Consider the following 12,330-nt stretch of genomic DNA (forward strand, 5'->3'; position numbering starts at 1 on the left):
CAAGTAAATAAATAGCTTAATAAACTCACATATTCAGTCTTAGCTTTATTAACTCTTTTGAATACCTTCATACTCTCCAGAATAGCTCCACAGTTTCTTTTTAGTAACCTGCTGGGATGTTTAATGGCCTGGTTTACCCCTCGATGGATATCTCCCGTTCGAATGGACATCTGAGCCACTCCAGCAAGGCAAGCTTCATCATGTTCCTGGTACTGGCAGTCAAACGAAAAACAGTTAACTATACATTATATATCAGAATTATCAGGTCAGGAAAGCCCCAGTAACCAAACACTTTAGCAAAGTAACAAAACATTACATAGACTTCATTAAATCAATTTTTGTCTCAAAATTCTTGCCTAGCTGCAGCTGTCACTTATTTAGAGGAACCTGACTTAGTTTTCTTCTTAAGCTTTGTCTTTATTTTTTACATTTTACTTACAAGATCTGTCCAGATCAAGCATACATCAGCAGACTGTTTTACAGACAGCTCAGTATTACTCTCCCCTTTCCTCCAAAATCAACAGTAGAGAAAAAAACAAACGACAAGGATATTTCCTCTATTTTTTTTTTTCTTTAAAGGTGGTAAGGCCACTGATGTTTCATAAAGAAAACATAGCTATTTTCCCTATTATGTTCCCCATTATCATTTAAGCTGCTTCATAACAGATGTTTTGCAAATATTAGGGGAGATAATGCCAGAATAAGGAAGAATCTAGTGAATATTATGATTATTTTCCAACACAATCCTTGCTTGTCTTTATACGGGTAACAATTCTGAAGAGAAGAATAGAAGGAATAATTAGGACTTTTGCTATAACAATGAAAATCCCAGCAGGTTTCTTTTCTATCATTTGTGTGTCTATCATGAAACTGCTCAAATTATAAAAAAATAAGTCTAGTTACACCACTTTAATACAACAGCAATATTGCTTTATACCTAAAGAAGGTATCATTCTGTATATTAAAAATAAGAATATCCCAAAAGCAACACTTATACATATTTAGAGTTAAATAAAAAAAATTTGAGTTCAAATGAGTCTGAAACTTGACAACTTCATGTGTGGTATGAGAGTGCAATTGTTATCATTACTAGAAAGGAATTACCTTATTGTTTCCAGTGATTCCCTTCTCATAATGTGCCAGAGCATTAACATAATCACCCCTAAAAGAAAGTTTGATGGATATTTTTAACAGGAAGAGATGGTTACCTTCCTACCACACAGATTATGCATGTATCTGTCTTGCTTTAGACATAACAACTCCATACAAGGATGTGAAGTATGCAAACCATGGACAGTTACACAGTATGTCACGGCACTTCCCATGCACTTCATCAAGCTTTCAAAGAGGCAGTTCATCTCTCAATTCTGTTGCACTGAGACCAATAAACCTCCCTTGAAAGACAGGCAAAGAATCCATCTGCACAATACACCTCAGTAACCTCATCTCTACTTTCACATTTTTTGGTAAGATAAATAAAACTAACCTTCTTATCTAGCATTTTCACAACATAAAAATGAGGGCAATTTTTTCCCTTAAGTACATTCAGAACTCAAGTTACAGAGGTTGCATTGCTTCAGCTGCTTCCATTTCTTCCTTTCGGTGACCTACAAGCATCCTCTCTCAGTGCCAGGGGCACTGTCAGGAGGAAGGAGTTGTCTAAAAACTCGCTTAATAGGTAAGAGTTTTTCCTCTTGGTTTAGACATTAAACAGACCATTTGGGAAGAATTATCTACAAAATACTTTAAAATCACGGCAAATGGTTAAAATTTTCTCTCTTTCAGGGACTGGCAGCCTTGAAGTTTGACACTCCTCTACCTAAAATATGTAGGAAAATAAAGGCTACTGGGTATTTAAGGAAAGACAGGCAAAAGGCAAGGCTTTCATCCAATTTAAGTGTTAAATGGTGTGAACTTTCTCTACTTTCCAAGCACTTGCCTGCAACGAAGTATTTATTTGGTAGACAGTTATTATGACATAGTGGACCTACCAATTGCAAAGAACCCAGATATACTGAAATTAATCAAAAGTAACTATTATTTGCTAATATATGTCTCTACCATGAAGTGTTCCTTATGAAACTACTCTTCCTTGCACTATAGCTGCAAGACTTAGAAGAATCTGCTCTCGACAATACTGTCTGCCGAAGTACCTCCGTTCTATGTTCTTCTAGCAAGCATGGTTTAGTAATCTTACACTGCAACTTTACAGGAGAGCTTACGTGAATTCAAGCTGCCTTGCATATTCCTTTGATATGAAAGGGATTTGGTCTGGGGCCAAACGTTTAGCCAGCGGAAGTGCACTGTCCCAGTGTTGCAAGTCTTTTCGCATCTATTAACAAAGAACAGTAATGTTTTTTGATGGAAGTATCAAATTCTGAGTTCCGATATGAACTTTACATTATTCTAAATACAAATACAGGGCCAGTAGTCTAGAAAGATTCAGACAATTTGAGAGACAGACGTTCATCCTAAAAGAATGGCTGTCAGTCACACAATGGCAAGAACGTACCCATAAAAGGGCAGAAATTATCAGAAGGTAAAATATTCCCACATGAAGGTGGAGATGAAAACAGCAGAAAAAAATTTACACATCTTAATTGAATACCTCAAGTGCACCAACAGGACAGGAAGATACCAGATATAAATCCTGAGCCAAATTAAAATCACTAGTAAACATGGCAAGATGTCCCGCTAGAAGGTTGTGGTCTTCTATTCCCTGTAAAAAGATGTAATAGGTGCAGAAATAGTCCAAAAGGAAAAAACCATAGTGTTATAAGTAACATAACCTAGTAAGCACAGAAAACCAAAATATCCTTAAATTTGACAACCATGTGCACTGGATTCTACAAACCAGAAAAACCCCTCACTTTCTTCTCATAGCTCAAAGCCACTACAGCTAACACTGCCTAAAATCACTAATTTGCAGAAGTATATTTTTAAGGTACTATTTCATGCACATTTTAAAATGTATAATTGCAATCTGTTCTGTTGTTTGTTTTTTTTTTAAATAATAGAAGTGGCCTTAAACATTTTCTCAAAAATAACAAAGGAAAAAAGAGCCTTCAAATGCCTAAGTCGTGAATATATTCCACTGCTTTCAAGCAAATGCAGAAAGGAATGTTGTTTATTCCAGTAGAGACTGCAACCACTTCAAGAGAAAACCAGGCAAGAGTTTTGTGGTGTGAATACTTTCTCTTCTACAGCTGTTAACTCCGTTAAAAATAATTCACTTTCTATTTAAAAAAAAAAACAAAACCAAAAGAATTCAACAATTTTTAAAGAAGCATTAAATCACTGTATTTCCTGTTTAAAGGGGACTTTACATTTTACCTTTATTTGCTCTAGTGACATCACCATCCCAGCGTTACCAAATGTCCGATAAACACGTATTGCAAAATCCACCTCCATATGATATAAGCAAGCTTTGGCCAGCTCATTCCAACCAGACTGGTCGTTCAGAAGTCTGCACAACTCCCATGCTTCAGAAAACCTATAGCAGGTAAAACACATTTAAAACTAGTATTACTTCGACCTAAAATCCCCTCTCGACACTTTTTTTTCCTTAATAAATACTATGGTAGGGGAAACACAAAAAGCATTTACTTCTAAGACAGAGTGACAGACGTGTCAGGAAGAAAGCAGAAATAGAAACTGTAACTTACAGTTCTGTTTCTCCTGGTTTTGCCACACTTTTTCAGAAAACCATCTGCTTTCCCTACTCTAGCATTCTTTCCACTGTACTGATTTTGTATTGCTTCATTACAGTGGGAAGGCAGTATGCAAAGAGCACCTTTGGCCAGTTGTGAAAAAGCCACTGTCATAGAACCCTAAATCAGTCTTCAAAAAATTATTTTAGCTTTCACTTGACAGTGGAAAAACAAATAAAGTATCACATATTTGGTCCGTCTGCACAGACAGCTACATGGACTCATGTATCAATGTAATTTATCAATACGCAGCATGACATTTTCAAATCACCAGGATATGCTGTATTGAGCTATAAGCACAGAAGAAAACAATTTACACAAAATAATTAAAACACAGATGTACCTTTTCAACATTAAAGTCTGAGTAAGCATTTGTGTCAGCTCATTAGGTCCAAAGTCTTTCAAATTGCCAAGGAAACTGTGAGTGCTTAGATAGATATTGTTTGTTTTCCCACTTTGAGTCTGACAAGTTAATTCTCCATTATACAACAACAAAGGCTTATGGGAAAAGGGGACTTCTGTGCCACCTGCCAAAATAATCTTCGATCCTAGATTAAAGATCAGGAAGAAGAGAAGACATCATTTATAAAAATCCCTACTTGGTAAGAAAAGCCTGTTTTTCAGCAAAGTAAATGTACACAACTTAAATCTTTTAAACTAGTAAGGTATTTTTCCAAATGTTCGTAGGTAAATTTCTTAATGTTTCTTTGTCACAAACAGAAATTGCTACGATTTCAATTTCAATATCATTTCAATGAAGACTCAGAACATGTTTTATTTTATTAACTAAAATAGTGAGTAGGTTTTTAAAAGTATTTACAGTACCTTGAATGGCATCCTTATGAAAAACATAAATGTACACTTTTTCATCATCAAAAGCAATAAAAACACCTTTATCCATTGGCCAGTTTTCCCACAGGATTCCTTTAATAGTTGGTGAGAAGTTTGGAATCTCATATAATCTATCATTTACCTATAAAAAACCACAAAAGTAAAATTACTAGCAAGGGACTAAAGAGACAAATCAAATATTCATCCTGGTTACAATTAAAAATAAAAAACCAATCTAAATAGTGCAGAAATATGAAAATTGTATTACGAAAACATTTTCTTATAAGCAGTGACTCTGACTAACACAATAGTTACATTCAGAAGGGAAGTTAATGGAGAAAATGTGTATTATATGAATGTTATTTACTTTTCCTAGAAAAAAGGTATGGGGACAGGCACTGAAACTGGCAGTGCTTGTTAATGGGCTAAAATATCTGTATATGAATACACACATACATTTCTGAAAATTACTGGTCAGGAATTTAGTATAAGGAAACTGACCTGATCTAATATTTCCTTACATTACCATTAAGTTATCTTCAAGTCTCCTTAGCAATTCCTTCTACCAGCTATGTGTTGTGATGACAAAAGCTTCTTCATTCTGTATTAAAAGCACTGTATAGTTGAAAAGCCTGCTTTAAATATAATTTTATGGATTTTCCATGCTAACTTACTGGACAATAGACAAAGCCATCACTTCTGTCATCTATGAAAGCCAATCTGGTTCCACTGGGATCTGGAAAAATTTTTCTCACGCTGACAGGATGCCGATATTCGTTCACATATTGCCAGTCTTCAATGTAGAAATAATGAATAACTCCAGTCTAACAAGAAATAACAAAGAAAGCTAATAATGACAACAGTAAGTGGCAAGTAGATAATTAACTTGGTTGCAGTTTCTCCCATCTTAAGAGTGCTGAGCATGAAGAGAGTTTAAAGAAAAAGTACTTCTAGTATTTTTCTTTTTACTTCCTTCTTCCACAGCTGGTTTTGCGCAGGATAGGAAAACTTGAGCCTTTTTTGGGGGTGGGGAAAGGAGGTGGAGGTTTGAGGGGTTTTCTGTTGTTTTTGTTGTTTATCTCACTCTGCTTTGTGGAGAAGAGCTGTGTTAACTGTGCAGTTCTCTAAAGAGTAAAATGTCTGCCTTGCTGCTGAGAAAAGCTTAACCTTCAAACAAAGCTGAACAATTTTCCTCCAAGGAAGAACCACTCATTCTTAGGAACAGATTTACCTAATTCAGGAGAGAAAAGCAATCAAACTCATTTGTGATTAATGCTGTATTTCAGTGTCATCCAAAGAAGAACACTGAAAGTAAAAGGTGGCTTTTGAAGTCACTTGTAAAATTGGCACACAAATTGATCAGTTACAGATTAAGTATTTCAAATTTATCACTACCATTTTATGTACTCAGGAGATGAGAAAGCCCTCATTCTGCAAAAAAAAAAAAAACCAAACAAACCGTGAGTTACTAAACCAGTGATAACACCAGAGACAGCAATTCCGCCTGTCCTCTGGAAGGTACATCAGCCTGCACCACAAAGAGCACACCACCACAATGCCAAATATGCAGCACATTCCTAGTGCCAGAAAACACTAAAAGGAAAGAAACTACCCCTCATGCATAAGAAAATCTCCAGAAAAATCCATAAGAATGTTCCAATTGTTCTCCAGTGTCCTAATCCGTATCTTTGTTGAAACACCTAAAAAAAAAATCTCTTCAGGCTAAGGCTTCAATAGTAATTCAAGACTTCCATTTAAGCTGTGGTAATTGTCAACCTCAGTATCTTTTTGTCCACATCTATCATATCACCACCTAAATCAACAAATTTGCAAGGCATGTGCTATGGTTTTTCTTTTATCTGGAAGACACTTTGATTACCAACCCTCCCACTAATGCAATAGAATTGAATTCTGCTACTAAAATCTAGTAAAACCAAAGCTTAACCTTCCTGCCAATGCCTCATATAAATGCAACAGTAAAGGAAATCGGATGAAATTTTGACTACACTGGCATAAAGTTCTTGCATGGAAAATAATCCACTGTAAACTTCTCAGAAGCACAATTTTTTTGCTAAAAGTATGAATAATAATCCAAATAATTCAGATAGAAATATATTCCATCTACAAAGATCTTTAAAAACAGAAGTAACACTCACATCTGTACCATATATGAGGAAGTCACTAGTTAAAGCATGGCATAAAATTCGGTATTTATCATCATCTGCTGGAAAGAGTCGAGTTTCTCGTTCTTCCTGAGTATCCAAACCTTCACTTTCTATCTAAATGTAAAGAATAGAATGAACTGAAAAACTCCCTTGTTAACAATGAGATATCATAGTTTTGCCTGTATCAAACTGTAAGGAAATGTGATGAAAGCAAACTTGCATGTGCATCCCTTAAAACCCCAGCATCTATTTCTGTCACGTTCCTACAGAGACTTTTAAAATAAAACTTTTCACAAGAAAACACTTTTTCTTCACCTGTTCTAGACTAGATTCTATTTCTAAAGTCTACAGGAACTCAACTTTATATTTTAATTAGCCAGTAAAAAAGTTCTAAAGAATTATAAATTTTTATCACCATTAATTGAAGATCGCTCTATTTTCCCTCATTTCTAAAATGACATTAACTTGTTCAGCTTAGATCAACTCATTAGCTCAGGACTCCAAATTGCCAGAGCTCTTACCATATGCAGCTGGACTTTACCCTCAAAGAGGGCAGCAGCATAATCAGAATTAAGGTGCATACTTGCTACTGTCCCCAGGTATTCCACATCTTTAAGCTTTTTTACATCTAAAGAATTCAAACAGAAAAGGAAAGGTAAGAATACTTTGATTTTGTACAGGTCTTCACTTATCATCATCTAAATTTGAAGCTGAGTAACCAGATGTGAAAAACTGACAACCAAAGCAGAGAGGTGACATGTACAGAGACTTTCTTCTTAGTAGTCGGAGAACTGGTTAGAAAGTGCAAGGGAAACTCTTTTCCTATGCAACTCTGGCTAGTACTCTTACAGTTTTGGTTAATTTATTATCAGTCTAAGAAGGTGATGCTTAGAGAGGTACGAAAGCTTTAAATCCACTGTCTAAAATTTGAACATAGCAAACAACATGAACATCTACCAAAATGAGAATTTAAACTCTCTTATCATATAGTCCCTAGGTACTTTGCCAAACTTAGTATTTAAAGACACAGTCAAATAATGTCTCAAAAGCCTAAAACTCCTTCAATGGTTAACAACATGATCAGAAAAAAAAAATTCTACATTTCATTACCAATACTTCGAACCTGATGTTTTATTTCTATTATTTACAATGATTTGTTATAACTGCTTCAGTTTGTGAAGCTCACTGTCCGGTCCTAACACGACCATATGGCAATTCAAGTTGTGATTGTACTGTGTGGAATGTACAGAACTGCTGAACACAACACCAAACCCGTAAAATACCACACAACAATGCAGTAGTTTTAAGAGAACTGAATGTATGCTTACCATTCTCTCCAAGCGCATAAAACCAAGCTCGATTGTTCATTCCTACAGCCAAATGATAAACACCAATTGCAACAAAACTGGGCTCTACTTCAACAGAGACTGTGACAGGTAGCTCCTGTAAGAAAACAAAACAAAATAAAACAATTTTCACCCACTATTAATACTTACTTTACTGATATCTAAATGAAGATTAAAAGGAAGAGGTTGTCATACTCTCTCCACATTGTTGGCTACAGTAACTTCAAGAAGTGAAGTGAGGTATGCAATCCGTGTACTGCAAGCATCTCCAAGGATTGGAAGCTTTGTCAAGAAAACATGGAGGGATCCTCTTCGTGTGGATACTGCCAACAACTGTCCATCATCTGTCCAAGCCAGCTGATCTACACCTAAAACATTCACAGGTTTTTGCAAAAAAAAACCCCAACCAAACAAAAAACCCCCAACCAAAAAGCCAAACCCTTTAACTACTGAAACCAAGAAACAATTATTTTCCTTTAAAATGTGAAAATGGTAGACAATCATACCTAGTAATATATGCACTAATGTACTCAAACATAATCAACTAATACAATTTCAAGATTAACTGAAAGCACTCAAACCAAACCCATAATTTACTATTTTCCTAAGAGTGAAGACTTGACAATAAATGAAATATTTACAGATGCTACAAGAGAAGATAGTAACGGTAACTTCTTATCCAAGAACACAGTCTTGTAACAGACATATTTCTGTATATCAGGATAAGAACAGATTATTTATCATATGTCAGTACAAGAGATGCAAAAAAGCACAAAAAATCTCCAAACCCCAAAACAGGGAAAGAAGCAGAAACCAGTTAAGTATACGATTCTAGAAATCTGAATATACTGTATTACAGATTCAAAAAACCAAAGCATTAACTGATCAAGTGTTCTGAGAGCTGTACTTCTCTATACTTTGTACAAATAAAATATGTTCCCATTTTGCTTTGGGTCATCTAATAAATACAAGTTGGAAAAGAAGGGATTTATGATAATTTCTGTAATTTACACAGTTTTTCCAACAACAGTACTTTCACTCAAGTAAACAGAGTCACCATCAAAATTCTTTTTTAAATAATTTGCAAAAATTTCTATTCTCATGGGGACTATTAACATACCTTTGTTTTCATCATCCAAGTTTATTATGGCATACATTTCTCTCAGGTCTGACAGATCGTGGATTTTAATGCTAAAACATAAATAAAAGTAATTCTCACTAATATAAATCTCAGTCATCATAAACTGGAAGAAACTGAACCCAATCAAGACAGCCCAATGGGGCAAAAAATAGAGCGTAAATGCAAAATGCCTTCTGTTTCCTAAAGAGTAACATACACTCATTGTTACCCATCACTCTAAATAGCCTATCACTACCACAGTACAAAAAGATTTGCTCAGAGAACTAAAACTTGAGGAAATTTGAAAGAACTCAGGGGTGGGAAACACACACTATTATCCCCTTTTGTTCTATTACAATACAGGTTAGGCTAAAAAACATATTCCTGATGGAAAATCACTGCTTGAAACCATGATGCAAAAAGCTAACTTTAAACCCCACTTCACATAAAATGGGACAGAGTAAGAGTTTACTTCATACTCAGTACAGCCTTAAATGAATTGTTCAATAAATCACAGTAAAGAAACTTGCACATTTCTGTAGCCAAGTAACATAGAAAAATAAAGAGTCAAAAGAAATAATCTATACTACAGTTTAATTAAATTTTATTTTGTTTACAATTAATTACAATAAAGTTAATTACAATTGCAGAGATTTTGGTGAAAATTAGCTTCTCCTAACTTTATGCAGAGAGGTAGCTCCACAGAACAATGCACCTCACCTTCTCTGCACTGACTTCTCAGGGAGCCTTGAAGCCTCAGACAGCCTAGTTTTAATGCCCAATAGCTACAGTTAAGTGAGTTGAATCCCATTCTTACATATAAAACTACCACTTACCAAAGGTCTCCACATGATGCAGCTTTGTTTAATGACTGTGATATAGCAATGCTGCTCAGATTATCCTTATGATTGTGAGCTTGAAAGATTTCTTGACCTATCTCACGAATGTGTGTAGAAATTACTACAAAACACCCTCGTGAGAAACCAATCATAATGTAGCCATCACCATACCTGTTACAAAAAAACCCCAACAATTAAGAAGAAATCCATTTATGCAATATGCAAAATGCATTTTCTTTCGGACTACTGTGGTATCTGTTAATACCTCCCTTTAATAGGAAAAATAATCAAATTATGGGGATTTATATATATATAAATGTAATGTAGAACAATATAGTATAAAATAGATTAAAGGAAAAACAACCAAAGATGTTTAAAGGATAAAACCATATTTGTGCCCAGAGTTCACTCATAAGCTATCTTTATTCTCTCTTCTACATTCTATAATGCCGCTGTACTTTCATCAAGCTGCAGACATAGCAGTAGTGCCAGGAGAAAGACCACTGCTAACTTCACTGGAATAAGCATGCCAGAAGATCAAAACTTCCATTCCAAGGTTCTGGCTCACTTGGTCCCATCAAACCTGTGCTAAAAATAATAATGCCAGTCACTGTGCCCTTAAGGCATACTCTGCAAACAAAAGCATACCAAAGCTCCAGTTGGTATTTGTGAATAGATAATCCATTTACTTTTCATAGTGTCAAGCAGAAATAACGAGGTTAAGGCAGAAGTAGTTACAGCATGTAAAGATGTATTCAAATGCTATCTCACCAACTTAGCTGCAAAAAAATCATTGTGAGGGAAATAGTCCAGGTATGCTTTTTTTAGACATGTGCCCGTAAATTAAGGAGCACATAGCTACAGATTTTCTTACACAGTTGTAGTGTAAAGGGATAACTGTCAATTCCATACTGACTGAACAGGCATTGAAAGACAAAGTGTCGTGATTCAAAGATACAGAAGCAGTACAGCTTCTCTTTGGGGACAGAGCTGAAACTTTATCTTGGGATTTCTTCAAAGGAACACTACCAACTGGATTACACAGCAGGGAGACGACGAGAACTTTGCACAACTTTGTAAAGCAACAAACTAGCTGAAGGAAGCAACTCCACCCCTAGCTCTTTCATCAGTTACTCATCTGAACAGAAAAACAACCTGTAAAATCTTCAGTGTAATCTGCTGTCAAGACAGTATTAGTGTTCCAAAGCTGAGTATACCAACAGTGACTATATGTGAAAGTACCACTTTTATAGCCATTGAATTGTCAAGGAAAAGAATTACAAATTGTAGACTTTGTGTTTGGAAAAGAATTATTTAAAAGGCTACAATACATCCAAGAAAAATCCAGTGTAAGCAAAGTATATATAATTTCATTTACAGCATATATCAGAACTCCTGGGAAAATCTTCAGCTTCTTAATAATAGAATGCTACAGTAAGAATGTTCTGCTCACCATCTGTAGGTTACAATACTGCCATACGGCTGCTGAAATTTCAGATCAATTGGGTTATCCGGATCATTCAAATTATAAAGAAAGAGAGTCTTCTTGCCGACCACTACACTTACCTGCCAATGAATGAAAAGAAAAATTAACTTGATGAGAATGACATCACTTGGACCCTAAACCTTCACTAAAAGATGAGATTTAGGACTTTCAACAATCCTTAAGAATCCTATGGATCTGAATTCTGAATCTTTATATTCCCTTTGTGAGCTAATGGTTCACAAATCTAAATGCAAACCCAGCAGAACACATATCCCAAATTCAAATGTAAAAATATATTAATCCAGAATCACAATCTCAAATTCTGACCTATAATTCCTGAAGTTATCCAAAGTATAAAAAACACTTTTTCTGCCTTTTAAAACAGTTTGCTCCTAATACCATTACAGCTTAATGATGAAGTATTTAAGAAATACTATTTCTAAACTTTCAGAAGAAATTACAGGGAATATGTTATGTTGCAGAGCAAGATGTTAACTCTAGTACTACTTATTTTGATCCAACTTGTACAGTTTGGCTTTTTTTTTTTTCTGGTGTCATAACTAACAGCCTGGAAGTGATCATTATCAAGCCAAGCCCTATCCCCCCAACAACAGACACCTAGACAATAAATGCTATGTGGTTTAGAGCTGCTGACAGGCCATCCAAACAGACACACCAAGAGTTTCAGGACATTCCATACATTTTACAGCAAACTTGAGAGCTGTAACAAAAAACCTGTAAAGCCTAGGCTATCACATGCCCAGGAAGCAGCAGAAGAAATTAAAGCTGAAGTCCTCAGTTCCTGCATTTTCAAAACATCTGTTAATTACATT

The 12,330-nt window shown here is 35.3% G+C and overlaps 1 protein-coding gene across 1 annotated transcript in view; it reads right to left on the reverse strand.

The window, feature by feature from the left end:
* The window catches only part of WDR19 (WD repeat domain 19), a gene marked incomplete at its 5' end in the record, with an annotated part of 44,409 nt that overhangs the window by 22,104 nt on the left and 9,975 nt on the right, over positions 1 to 12,330 (reverse strand). Inside the window, 15 exons of the mRNA XM_010136724.1 lie at positions 66 to 206; positions 1,105 to 1,162; positions 2,223 to 2,332; positions 2,609 to 2,719; positions 3,334 to 3,493; positions 4,054 to 4,258; positions 4,536 to 4,683; positions 5,216 to 5,365; positions 6,698 to 6,820; positions 7,228 to 7,334; positions 8,035 to 8,149; positions 8,248 to 8,420; positions 9,173 to 9,243; positions 10,009 to 10,182; positions 11,465 to 11,577. Of these exons, the coding sequence (XP_010135026.1) occupies positions 66 to 206; positions 1,105 to 1,162; positions 2,223 to 2,332; positions 2,609 to 2,719; positions 3,334 to 3,493; positions 4,054 to 4,258; positions 4,536 to 4,683; positions 5,216 to 5,365; positions 6,698 to 6,820; positions 7,228 to 7,334; positions 8,035 to 8,149; positions 8,248 to 8,420; positions 9,173 to 9,243; positions 10,009 to 10,182; positions 11,465 to 11,577 (1,959 nt within the window). The remainder of the gene's footprint in view (positions 1 to 65; positions 207 to 1,104; positions 1,163 to 2,222; positions 2,333 to 2,608; positions 2,720 to 3,333; positions 3,494 to 4,053; positions 4,259 to 4,535; positions 4,684 to 5,215; positions 5,366 to 6,697; positions 6,821 to 7,227; positions 7,335 to 8,034; positions 8,150 to 8,247; positions 8,421 to 9,172; positions 9,244 to 10,008; positions 10,183 to 11,464; positions 11,578 to 12,330) is intronic.

Source organism: Buceros rhinoceros, unplaced genomic scaffold, assembly GCF_000710305.1.
Source record: "Buceros rhinoceros silvestris isolate BGI_N320 unplaced genomic scaffold, ASM71030v1 scaffold10055, whole genome shotgun sequence".
Taxonomy (NCBI): Eukaryota; Metazoa; Chordata; class Aves; order Bucerotiformes; family Bucerotidae; genus Buceros; species Buceros rhinoceros.